The sequence below is a fragment of the Aedes albopictus genome, chromosome 3 (genome assembly GCF_035046485.1).
Source record: "Aedes albopictus strain Foshan chromosome 3, AalbF5, whole genome shotgun sequence".
Lineage (NCBI taxonomy): Eukaryota > Metazoa > Arthropoda > Insecta > Diptera > Culicidae > Aedes > Aedes albopictus.
The window spans coordinates 113170765-113182812 of record NC_085138.1 but is presented as its reverse complement, the minus strand read 5'-3'; the positions used below and the strand labels follow the sequence as shown (position 1 = coordinate 113182812).

The following is a 12048-nucleotide window of genomic DNA, read 5'->3' as shown; positions in this document are numbered from 1 at the left end:
GCTTCAGGTCAATTTCGGTAATCGCCATTTTATTCTTGAAGATGTACATATAGCAACAATTGATAAATCGCATAGGGTAGAAGCTTCAGTTTTGGCCAGCCCCGAGTTTTGGCCATAGTGCGGTATTCAGCCTGTTATGATTTAAATCGATATAAATTTATTTTTTACTAGTAGCTTCTAATATAATATGATGATTACAGCTGTGAAAACCATACATTTTGATTAAAAACTGGAAGAAAAAAAAAATCCTTAAAAAATCAGCTCCCATATATCTATTTTGGCCAGGATGCTTCTAATTTGGCCACTCCCATAAGAAATACACGTGATTGGCCAAAATAGAAAACAAAACTGAGAATATGGCCAAAACTGCGGCAATACTTCTATTTTGGCCAGTGCCACTTTTAATACAAAAATCAAGTATTAGCTTGATTCCTGCATTTTTCTAACAAAGTATAGATCGAAATCTTTCATTTAATACGTTGGTAGTTTTTATTGGGTTATTGGTAATTTTTATAAAAATGATTTCCCTTAGACTGGCCAAAACCGGTGCCCGCACCCTATGGCTAAATTGGTTCAACCGGTAGGACGTTTGCGAGCCAGTGTAGGGTGTGAGCGACAAACTCTACATTAAGGATCAAATTCAGTCATGAGTTCAGCTCAAGATAAGAATCACTACAATCAATTAGGTTAGGTACTTTGATGGTTTGGAAGACAGTGTGAAACAGTACACCTAAACCTCGTTTTACGTCCACTATTGGCTTAGCGAAATAAAATTCTACTGCCAAAATAACAATTAAAATAGACATTTTTATATTTTTGTACACTTCTCCTAATCACGGAGATGTTTTAAAAAATATAAAAATGTTGAGTTTGCTCACTGTCTTGGCGGTAGAATTATTTGTCGCTTAGCCATGCATGGACGTTAAAAAAGGACGAGGTGTATCCCAAATAATAGTGTTCTGTAAAGCGTGGCCATAAAAATCAGTTGAAATGTTTCATTAGTTTATGATTTCAGTTATTTATAGGCCAGTTTTATTTTCACATCAGCATGAGCAAACGCTACATCTCACATTGGAATAAATCATATCAAAACCTGATCATAAAGTGGAAAAACTCAAAATGAAGAAATTGGGTTTTCCGTTGTGTTTTTGCCAAGTGTAGTTATCGTGTAATCGTTTGACAGCTAAGCAGTGTCCAAATGTTTTGTTTACGCTTATCAGAAGAGGTTTAGTAAAGCTGAATTTTAACCGTTTTCTTTTATACAACTCACAGCGCGTGCTAGTTTTGACCGTACAAAGTGAATAAAATTGATGGTCAATCAATTCAGCGATGCAGTTTGTTAAAGAAGGTTAATGTTGTTATTCTGCTAATTTGAAACCCAAACAAATTGACGCTGAGTTTACATACAATATATGAAAATATTGAAAAAAAAATACACACTCAAAATGAAATAAGTCGATTTTCCGGCAGTTTCCGGGAAATCTGCTTCTAGTGTATGATAAAACTATTGTTCCTTTTTCAAATGCAGAAAGAAAACCTTCCGGATGTTTCCGATTTCAAAAGTTGCAAAACTTTGAAAAAATCGTGATAATTATTTTATTATATGATGTTATTTGCCTAAAAACACAATTTTGCCCTCTGAACGTATTTTTGCTGAAAACTAGAATTCAACAGCTTTCAAGCAAAAAAAAAAGTTTAAAATCGGTCAACTGGTTCAAAAGCTGTGATTTTTTGAAAAATAATTTGGTTTCGAAAAATCTTGACTTTTACAATCATAAAATTTTTCACCCTAATGACGAAATAAAAAAAATACGGGTCTAATTATTTTCGATAAACTACAAAACCACCAAGTATCACGATGTTCGGAGACGCACTATGTCGTTTTCTATGGAATGGTTGTATTATTAAAAAAAATCTTGTTGAAGTCGGTTAGATTGGTTGTTTCTCACTGCTAGGTGAATTTATTGTTATAAAATTCATTGAAAACTATGAAATACGTTTCGTTACTAATTTGGGTTGCATTTGGGTTGCGAAAATACGTTAAAATAATTTTGATCAGTTTTGATGTACTAGGTGCTCCACTGTGTGTAAGTCTTACATCCAGATTGACTACGACTAGCAAAATAGTTTGAATATAGGAAGCGACACGAACAATTGTGAAAGATTTCGCTTTTCTTACACTGAGTATGGTAAGTGGGGGCAGGATGGGTCACCTAAGAAATGGATCCCTAAAGCTTTCTGAATATAAATCGCATTTCTCTGTATTCTACCACGACTCTCAGATACACTAGTCAGCTATGATATTAGAGTATAAAAAGGTAATAAAGTTTGAAACCTGCTTCTTGACAAACAATTTTCAAAACATGACCCATCTTGCCCCACCTCATTTTAACGGGGGCAAGATGGGTCAACTATAAGAAAACTCAATTTTCCTCCAACAAAAAATACTATATCTTCTAGTTTTTCTCTATACATCTAAGCTTCATAGACGTACAGATTACATGAAGAAAGTGTTGAAACATATCGGTAGATTATTCTCAGAACTAGAAGATTTTTGTTCGGGTAGCCATAAACGGACTTTGAAAACCTATATTTTTTAAGGAAAATTTAAAAAATATGTTCTCAAATTTTCAGTGTCTCATCGCTTCGATAATGTAGGTCACAGAATAGCCTTTCCATGAAAAATAAAACATTTTCAAAAACTATGCAAATATACCGAAAAATTAGGGTGACCCATCTTGCCCCGTCTACACAATACACGTAGTTATATGGAATGTATAGCATAAGGAGTGTGCTGTCGCGTGGTTCTCAGCGCTACCAAAACACGTGGCTCTCAGCGATACCAACGCAACGCGGCAAGCCGTGGACCTATCGGGTGGCAACCTTCTGCTTAGTTACTAAACTTGTTGATTAGAAATAAAGAACCATTCTGTATTTTACCGTCATAGAAAAAGGACGTTTTCTTAATTGTTCCAATACAGAACAATTGGCGACGAAAGGAGTTCAAACCTACGTATTATGAAGATGGAAGGTTACGGTCCGCCAAGATTTGCCCTGGGAGATCAATGGGAGATGTACCAGGAACGTTTGGAGCAGTACTTCGTTGCGGTTGATTTGGAAGAGGAGCGTAAATCCGCTGTACTCCTAACATCGATTTCGCTTGAGGTATACCAGACGGTGAAGAATATTTGTTACCCTGCAAAACCAAACACCAAGACGTACGACGAGCTGTGTGGATTGCTGAAAGGAAGATTTTGTGCGACGGTTGTTACCTATCGGGAGAGAGCTTTGTTCTACCGGGCGCGGCAAGAACCAGACGAGAGCGTTTTGGAATGGCATGTGCGGTTGAAGAGGCTGTCGCTGAACTGTGAATTCGGTGAACATTTGGATCACGCTTTGAAGGACATTTTTGTCACGGGACTTCGACCTGGACCGATTTTTGAAAGATTGTGCGAAGAGGATGACGCGGTTTCGTTGGAGGATTTGCTCAAAATAGCGTCGAAACGTGAAGCTACATTGAAGAATCGAGCGGTCCTGGAGGTGAACAAGATCGTTGAGAAGAAGCCCAATTATGTTCCGAAATCGTTCAAGAAAACTGGATCTGCTACGTGTTACGCCTGCGGTAAAGCCAATCATGATTTCCGCAGCTGTCAGTACCGAAGTTATGTCTGCAATATCTGCAAAGAGAAGGGACATATTGCCGTGGTCTGTCCAAGGAAGACGAAGGAAAACCTCGGACGGAAGGATAAAACCGTGAACCATTTGGAGATCAACAACATGGCGTACAGTGACCCTTATTGCGTGAGTATTAGCGTGAATGGAAGGAACACGAAGTTTGAGGTGGACACTGGATCACCAATTACCGTTATCTCGGAGGAATTTTATGAGTCTCAGTTCGGAGAATTTCCCCTACGCCCGTTCCAAGGAAAGCTGGTATTCTATACTGGCGGCGAAGCTACACCAAGAGGAGCATTCGATGCAGTATTGAAGTATCAAGGCGTACAAGCGGTTGGTCAAGTTGTGGTGGTTGAAGGCGGAAGGAACCCTCTGATCGGAAGAGATTTCATTGGCGACTTGCTGAAAATCAAATTTAACAAAATAGATGCTGAACAAACGGAGAATTTGGAAGAGCGGCTGAAACCAGTGCTGAACCGTTACGAAGACTTGTTTGACGATTCTTTGGGCTGCTACAAGTATTCGAAAGTTAGTCTGCAGCTAAAGCCAGATGCCGTTCCGAAGTTTGTGAAGCCAAGGAAAATTCCGATTTCGTTCCAACCAAAAGTTGAAGAAGAACTGGAAAAGCTCGAGAAAACCGGTATCATTTCGAAAGCTGAGAATGCTGATTGGGGAACGCCATTGGTTCCGGTATTGAAGAAGGACAATTCGATCTGGTTGTGTGCTGATTACCGTGTAACAGTGAATCCGTTTCTGGAAGACAAACGTTACCCTATGCCTGTGGCCGAAGACATTTTTGCCAAACTCAACGGAGGAAAGTTCTTTTCGAAACTCGACCTGAAATCAGCATACAATCAACTTCTGCTTGACGAAGAATCGAAGAAGATGTTGGCTTGGAGCACGCATAAAGGAATCTACTATGTGAACAGATTGCCGTTTGGAACAAAACCTGCTTGTGCTATTTTTCAAGAGATCCTGGAGAGGCTATTGCAAGATTGCCCTGGATGTGTCAACTTTCTGGATGATGTGCTGGTGACCGGAGCAACTATCGAGGAACACCTGAACAATCTGTCGAGAGTATTAGAGAAGCTTTTGGGATGCTGGATTCCGGCTCAACAAAGGTAAATGTGAATTTTTCAAGAAACGACTCCAATTTTTGGGACACATCGTGGATGGAGACGGTCTTCACAAAGATCCGGAGAAAGTTCGAGCGATTATGGATGTTGCGAGACCAGCAAACGTGAAACTACTACGAGAATTTCTTGGAATGGTTACGTACTACTCGAAGTTCATTCCGAACGTATCAGCTACACTTAGCCCATTGTATCGGCTGTTGAAGAAGGATGTGAACTATGAATGGACTTCCGACTGTGAGGCTGCGTTCCAGGATATCAAGTTGAAGATTTGCTCGGACAACGTGTTGATTCCATACAATCCTGATTGGCCGGTAGTATTAGTTACAGATGCTTCTGGCAAAGGCATTGGTGCTGCGCTGTTTCAAGTGTGTCCAGATGGAAATCAAAGACCAGTGACTTTTATTTCAAGAGTACTGAAAAACCACGAGAAGGAATACTCTCCGCTGGATATGGAAGCTTTGGCTGTGTATTACGCTGTTCGAAGGTTGAGCGGTTATCTACTTGGACGAAATTTTACGTTTTGGACCGATCATCAACCGCTAATATCACTTTTTGGACGAAAAGGCATTCCGGATATGGTGTTCGGCAAGCTGCAGCGCTGGGCAGTGTTCCTGGCCAATTATGATTACGAGATCAAATATATCAAAGGAGTCAGCAACAAGGTGGCCGATTTTCTATCAAGATCTCCGGTATTGTGCTGTGAGGACGACGATATTAACGATGAAGAAGCGATGTACCTGCAGTTCATAAAATATGAAACAAGATCATTGGTAGAACGGAAGCAATTAATTGTTGAAACTCGACGAGATCCTGCCCTGAGTCGTGTTGTGAGCTACGTCAAGACTGGATGGCCAACCAATGTTCAAGACCCAGAGTTGAAGAAGTTCTTCGTCCGCAGAACAGAGCTAATCGTGGAAGAGGAAGTACTGATGTGGGGTTACCGTATCGTGGCACCTGCGAAACTTCGGACGTTCCTGCTTCAAGAATTGCACTCAACGCATATGGGGATCGTCAAGATGAAGTCGTTGGCGAGGAATTATTTCTGGTGGCCTAGCATCGACAAGGATATTGAAGACTTGGGTAAGCGATGTGAACAATGTATCCAGTTCCGGCCTGAATCTGGGAATGTGCCGATTTCTCCATGGAAGCTATGTTCCCGGCCATTCGAGCGAGTTCACATAGATCATCTGTTTTTGAAGAATAAGAACTTCCTGATCATAACGGATAGCTACTCCAAATGGGTGGAAGTTTATTTGGTGAGTTCGCTTACGACTAAAGAGACCATTGAGAAGCTGGAGGATTGTTTTGGACGATTCGGAAATTGCGATGTTCTGGTGGCGGATAATGGAAGATCGTTTACTGCGGCCGAATTTCAAGAATTTTGCAAGGATAAAGGAATACGACATCTGACTTCAGCACCTTACAGTCCCTGTTCAAATGGTGCGGCTGAAAATGCAGTGAAGACTTTCAAGTATGCTTTGAAAAAGATGCTAACTGATAGTAATAGCCGTGGTAAGTCACTTTCTTCAATGATGAACCATTATCTTCAAATGTATCGAGCGACGCCGCATTGTACAACAAACGAGACCCCATTCAAACTAATGTTTGGACGTGAAATGAGGACTAGATTTGATACCTTACGAAAGGACAACGTTGTGAAACATGCTGTGAAGACATGGAAGTATAACGAAAACAAGAAAGATACCTGTTTTGCTGTTGGCGAATCGGTTTATGCGAGGGACTATCGAGATCCTGACAGACAGCGATGGATTAAAGCGACGATTTCAAGAAGGAAAAGCCAAAATATTTACGAGTGTGCTGCTGCTGAGCTGGGTACGATTACACGAAGAACCCATCAACTGCTGAAATACGATTATGACGATTATGAGGACGATAACAGTGGGGAAAGAGATCCGGTTGCAGATGATGATCATGAGCCTGTTCCGGACGATGAATATCAATCGGCAGAAGATGATGCATTCGATGATTCCGTTCCAGTTCAACAACAACGCGGCTACTATCGTGATGATGGAATATACGTTTCAAGAAGCAACCGAATGGTTCGCGCTCCAGACCGGTTCTAGCTTACGGGGAAGATGTGCTGTCGCGTGGTTCTCAGCGCTACCAAAACACGTGGCTCTCAGCGATACCAACGCAACGCGGCAAGCCGTGGACCTATCGGGTGGCAACCTTCTGCTTAGTTACTAAACTTGTTGATTAGAAATAAAGAACCATTCTGTATTTTACCGTCATAGAAAAAGGACGTTTTCTTAATTGTTCCAATACAGAACAAGGAGTATAACGAAAAAATATTTTGTTTTTTTTTCTGTGCGAGGAACGTATAGAATTTTCAAAACAATATACCACGTTTTTGTGTATCCCCGTCGTTCATCTGGGAAAATTATTGAAAGATTCAAAACATATATTGTGCGATTGAAAACGGTACTGACCCATCTTGCCCCCTGACCCATCTTGCCCCCACATACCATATTAGACCACAGACAAACAGACGTAACACTCTTCAAAAAATCTTGGCACATGCATTTAACGATCAATTCAAATTTCATTTGATTTGCGCGATCGTTCCACCTGAGGTGCTAGTGCTCGATCGCTTTGACGTTTGCCAGTGTACACGTTGCTGAATGATGCAAACGAAAATTACAGGCAATTTGTGTAGTAGTGTGCGTGTCAGAAAGACGTCAAATCGAAATCCATCATGGCCGACAGTGTCGCGCGCGGTTCTACCAACAGGTGGCAGTGTGCTCATGAAAATGACACCGGGCAAAGGTTTTAGATGAATTTCCTCTAAGAGTTACGTCTGTTTGTCTGTGATTAGACTGTCCCAAAAAAAATCGATGTTCGAAAAGTCAAGGTGCTCAACCCTTAAATGAAAGATGTACATATTTGATGCACAGACAAACAGATGTAACACTCTGATAATTCCCATCGTACATGTTTGTAGAACATTTCGGTTTTCTAAAAAATCATTTAGAGGTTCCGCTAGGGCGATTTTTGAAAAATGGCCCATTTTCGTGAAGTCTCAAAAAATTATTTTTTCGTAATATTTTTTTCAACTTCTGATATTTTTAAATATTTTTGTATTTTTCTATGGACCTCTACCCATTCTTGAAGGGGATTAGTTTTTGAAATATTGTATTTATATTGACGGCAGAACCGTTTTTATGTTGATGAAAAGACTATTGTTTTTGAGAATATTTTCATCTAAATTTGAAAAAAAAAGTACGTGAACGATTTTTTTAAATTTTGAAGGTTTTACCTGGTGCTATTTGTATGCGTCATTTCACTAACAAAAGATTCAAAATATCTTGTCTAGAAGCTGAGATAATAGGATTTTAGTAAATGGACAATATTGAATTTTTTTGCAAAACTTTGTATATTTGGAATATTGTAAGGTTTTTGTGGCACTTTAATGTTCGTATATACAATGAAGTTAAAAAACAGCTTTCCTTGTTGGATGGTCAAGCTAGTTTAAACATGGATCTTTTATTCTGGGCTGGTTGGCAGTAGATTCATGAAGAGCTTTTATCTGAATAGAGACGAGTCACATACATCAATTGGGCTTTTAAATTAGGAAAAATGTATCAATTTTTTGATTTTATACGAAAGAGCACCTTTTTCTGAGCCACTATGATTTTTTTCAGATTTTTAGAACTTTATTATGGTACCTATAACAAATTTCAAAGAGATTTTTTTAAATCACCTTTTGACAGCTGGGTAACTGTTTGACAGCTCCACCCAGTACAAAATGCGACGAGGGGTGATTCGACAAATCGCTCCCATACAAACTTTAAATTGATTTCTAAATCCAGCTTTTTACGCTGGCCATAAAACAACGAGGGGTGAATCGATTGTGACATTTCTTGCCGACAGATTTTATAGTTAAATCTTAGTTGGCTGAAATTATAGGTTGTTGATTCAACTGTCAAAATTTTTCACCACTTGTGTTTGCAAACTGCCAATTCTTTTCATCGTTTTGTATCCAAGTTTTAATCATATTATTCTGTAGTTAATTGCATTTTTTTTATAATTTTAGGCATCCTGAAACGGCCATGAGTTCTTGTGGGAAAAATTTGGACAATTTTTCGCAATATAAAAGGGTTGTTCTAGTACGATTCCCTTTCATGTACCCGAGGACCATATCGAGAAGCGCCAGTTCAATTATCTATGCTCTAACAATTTCATATGTGCGTGGAAGTCAGGTTGATAGAAGCAATCTCAAATCTTCCTATGCAAAAAAAACCCTGATTGTTCAATGTGGTTACCGTTGGATTTAATTCACTATTATTGAATGAGATTTTCCTAAACTTTGACTTATTTTTAAAATTGTGTTCATCATAGCTTTGGTCATATGCACTTTACGGAGTAGAAAGTTTAGATTGACGGATTTAATTTTTAGAAGGTATTCCCAGAACAACGTCCTGTGTTTAATTCTGACCGTTTTTGAGGATGATAGTTTGTGCTTTCATGTACTGTACCTGACGTTGTGAAAACCATGATTTCACCGTTAAAAAGAAAACGTAGCTTTTGCCTCTGCTGGATCTTGTTGGGTTCCCGGTCTGTTGTAGTATTAAAAGCCCCTTGCACTAGAAAGCTAGGATAACGACCGTCAAGGCCTGTCCATAACCCATGTAGACTCTAGGGGGCTGGGGTGGACAGGTATGGTCTGGTTGAAGTCTGCGCTCCATGCAAATTTTGAAAATTTTTGGTATGGACACATATGTAAGAGGGACGAGGGAGGGGGTTGGGGTTTCCGGGATGATTGAAAATGAGTCTGGGGACAGCGCCTCATTTCTCGAGCATTCGTGGGAGCAGAAATCGTCAAGTCAACGAACCGGGTGCTCCATGGTGTTGTCATAAAACTCCTAAAACCATGCATATGGATTAGTTCATTCATCATCGCATTCCTTAATGGCAGCCTGGATGCCAGCTATTGCAATCAGTTCTTTTTCAACCTGAAATTGTTAAAAATGTCAGGATTAAGTAAGAAGTCATTGAAACAAATAGACTCCTATTTCTACAAACAAGAAACAAATTTAGACGTTTCACGATGTAAACATACCATTTTTCGAACAAAGCTTGCTTTGATTTTACCATAACAGTATTTATGGTGTCGGCAAGAAATGTCACAATTTAATTTATGGCAAGCTAGCGTAAAAAGCTGGATAGGTTCCCGGGCACCAAAATTAATGAAAATTTGGATTTCGGCTCAGTTTCGCATGCAGATTCAGAATATGGAAATATCTCAACACCGGTAAAGAAGCCAATTCATTCAGCCTGACTAATTCAGGTGATGTCTGTGTATGTACGTATGGGACACGCTTGTATGGAAAAAATAAATCCTCGCTTCAGTCGACTTTTTAGATCCCATTTAGGTCCAATATGAACTGTACAAAATTTCAGCGCAATCGGTAAAACTATAATTTAGCGCAAGCGGTTCAAAGTTTGCATAGGATTTACTATGGGAAAAGTTACACTTTCACACAAAAAATCCCAGAGGTCGCCTTTTGTCTCCTTAATTCAAATCGATCAACGTTTCTTGTAGAAAAATCATTTATGAAACATTTCTTCGAAGACCCCAAAACGATTGGATGCTTGTGGAAAAAGTTATGGATTTATTACTGATTAGTGATCTAACGAACGGCTTTTTGTTTTGTTTTATTAGCAGCACTGCTGCTGCCGTTATTGCTTATGGTGGCGGGAGGCATCACCACCCCCAGAAACAGCAGCAGCCAAGGCAGCAGTTACAGTGCTGCTAATAAAACAAAACAAAAAGCCGTTCGTTGGATCACTGATCGGTAATAAATCAATAACTTTTTCCACAAGCATCCAATCGTTTTGCGGTCTTCGATGGAAAGTTTCATTAATGATTTTTCTACAAGAAGCGTTGATCGATTTGAATTAAGGTGACAAAGGGCGACCTCTGGGATTTTTTATCTGAAAGTGTAACTTTTCCCATAGTAAATCCTATGAAAACTTTGAACTGCTTGCGCTAAATTATAGTTTCACCGATTGCGCTGAAATTTTGCACAGTTCCTATGGGACCTAAATGGAATCAAAAAAGTCGACTGGAGCGAGAATTTGATGTTTGTCCCATACTAATGTACATATGTGTACAAAAAACGCACCTCAACCGGTTTTAATGACCGACGCTTTACACGACAGGGAATATGATCTCATTGTTTCTTATTGAAAATGGTTCAGATCGGTCCATTCGTTCCGGAGTTTTGGCCATTTAGGTGTTCCTGGCCAGTACCTTAGGGAGGGGCCAGATATGAAAATGGTACAAACCCATGCATGCGACACATCAAATAACGGCTTTTTATATAACGAGAGTGCTTAGGGGGTAACAATTTGAAAAGCCACGAACTTCCATTGCCTTGATCCTTATTCAACAGCGTGTTTGTATATCTCTAGAATCTCAGCAACGTCCAATTTCCATAGTGAAGTTACATTTCGCAAAATCTGAATATCCTCTGGGGTGACAGGGTGACCCTCCTCAAACACATGTTCAGCAACTTTCAACCTGAAATCGTATTCCAAACCTCTACTCACTGTCCTCTGCACCTTTTCTACCTCCGCCATATGTTCCCTGAATCTAACCTCCAACGACCGTTTTGTTTGACCAACGTAGACCTTATAACAATGGGAGCAACTGGTTTTGTAAACGCCAGCCTTGTTAAGGATGTTAACCGGAGCCTTTGTAAAGCCTAACGAAGTCTTCAACTGATTGTTTCTGCTAGAAAATACTTAATCGACCCCGAAATTTCTGAGCCCAGAACGTAAATTATTAGTGACTGATACTCGCTTCAAAGATTCTGAAATAGGGGTAAGAGTTGTTAGGGAACCTCGATATCGCAACCTCTCCTTTTTGTCGATGATGGCCTGAATTATCCTCTCCTTGTATCCGTTGATTCTCGCTGTTTGGAATATGTGAGTGAGTTCCTTATTCTTCCCGTCATCGCTCAGAGGTAGAGTCTGCATTCGGTGAACCATGTGGTGAAAAGCTGCCATCTTATGTTGGAAGGAGTGATTCGACGAATAGGGGATGACACGCATGTTATTGGTAGGTTTCCTGTAAATCTCAAATTCGCACGACGAACTGTCTTCCCTCTTAACTAATAGATCCAAAAATGGAAGTTTTCCTTCCTTTTCTTCCTCGTGAGTGAACCTGATATCCTTATGCACATTGCCCAAGTAACATTTCAAGTTTTATTCT

The 12048-nt window shown here is 39.7% G+C and overlaps 2 protein-coding genes across 2 annotated transcripts; both read left to right on the top strand.

The window, feature by feature from the left end:
* Positions 1-3024: 3024 nt before the first annotated feature.
* LOC109622378 (uncharacterized protein K02A2.6-like) lies at positions 3025-4800 on the top strand. Its single transcript, XM_062857444.1, has one exon. The coding sequence runs from the start codon at positions 3025-3027 to the stop codon at positions 4798-4800; it is 1776 nt and encodes a 591-aa protein (XP_062713428.1).
* Positions 4801-4891: 91 nt separating this feature from the next.
* On the top strand, positions 4892-6895 carry LOC134290329 (uncharacterized protein K02A2.6-like). Its single transcript, XM_062857443.1, has one exon. The coding sequence runs from the start codon at positions 4892-4894 to the stop codon at positions 6893-6895; it is 2004 nt and encodes a 667-aa protein (XP_062713427.1).
* Positions 6896-12048: the final 5153 nt, after the last annotated feature.

Coding starts and splice junctions, on each gene's coding strand:
- LOC109622378 (XM_062857444.1), top strand. CDS start 3,025: ATGGAAGGTTACGGTCCGCCAAGATTTGCCCTGGGAGATCAATGGGAG.
- LOC134290329 (XM_062857443.1), top strand. CDS start 4,892: ATGGATGTTGCGAGACCAGCAAACGTGAAACTACTACGAGAATTTCTT.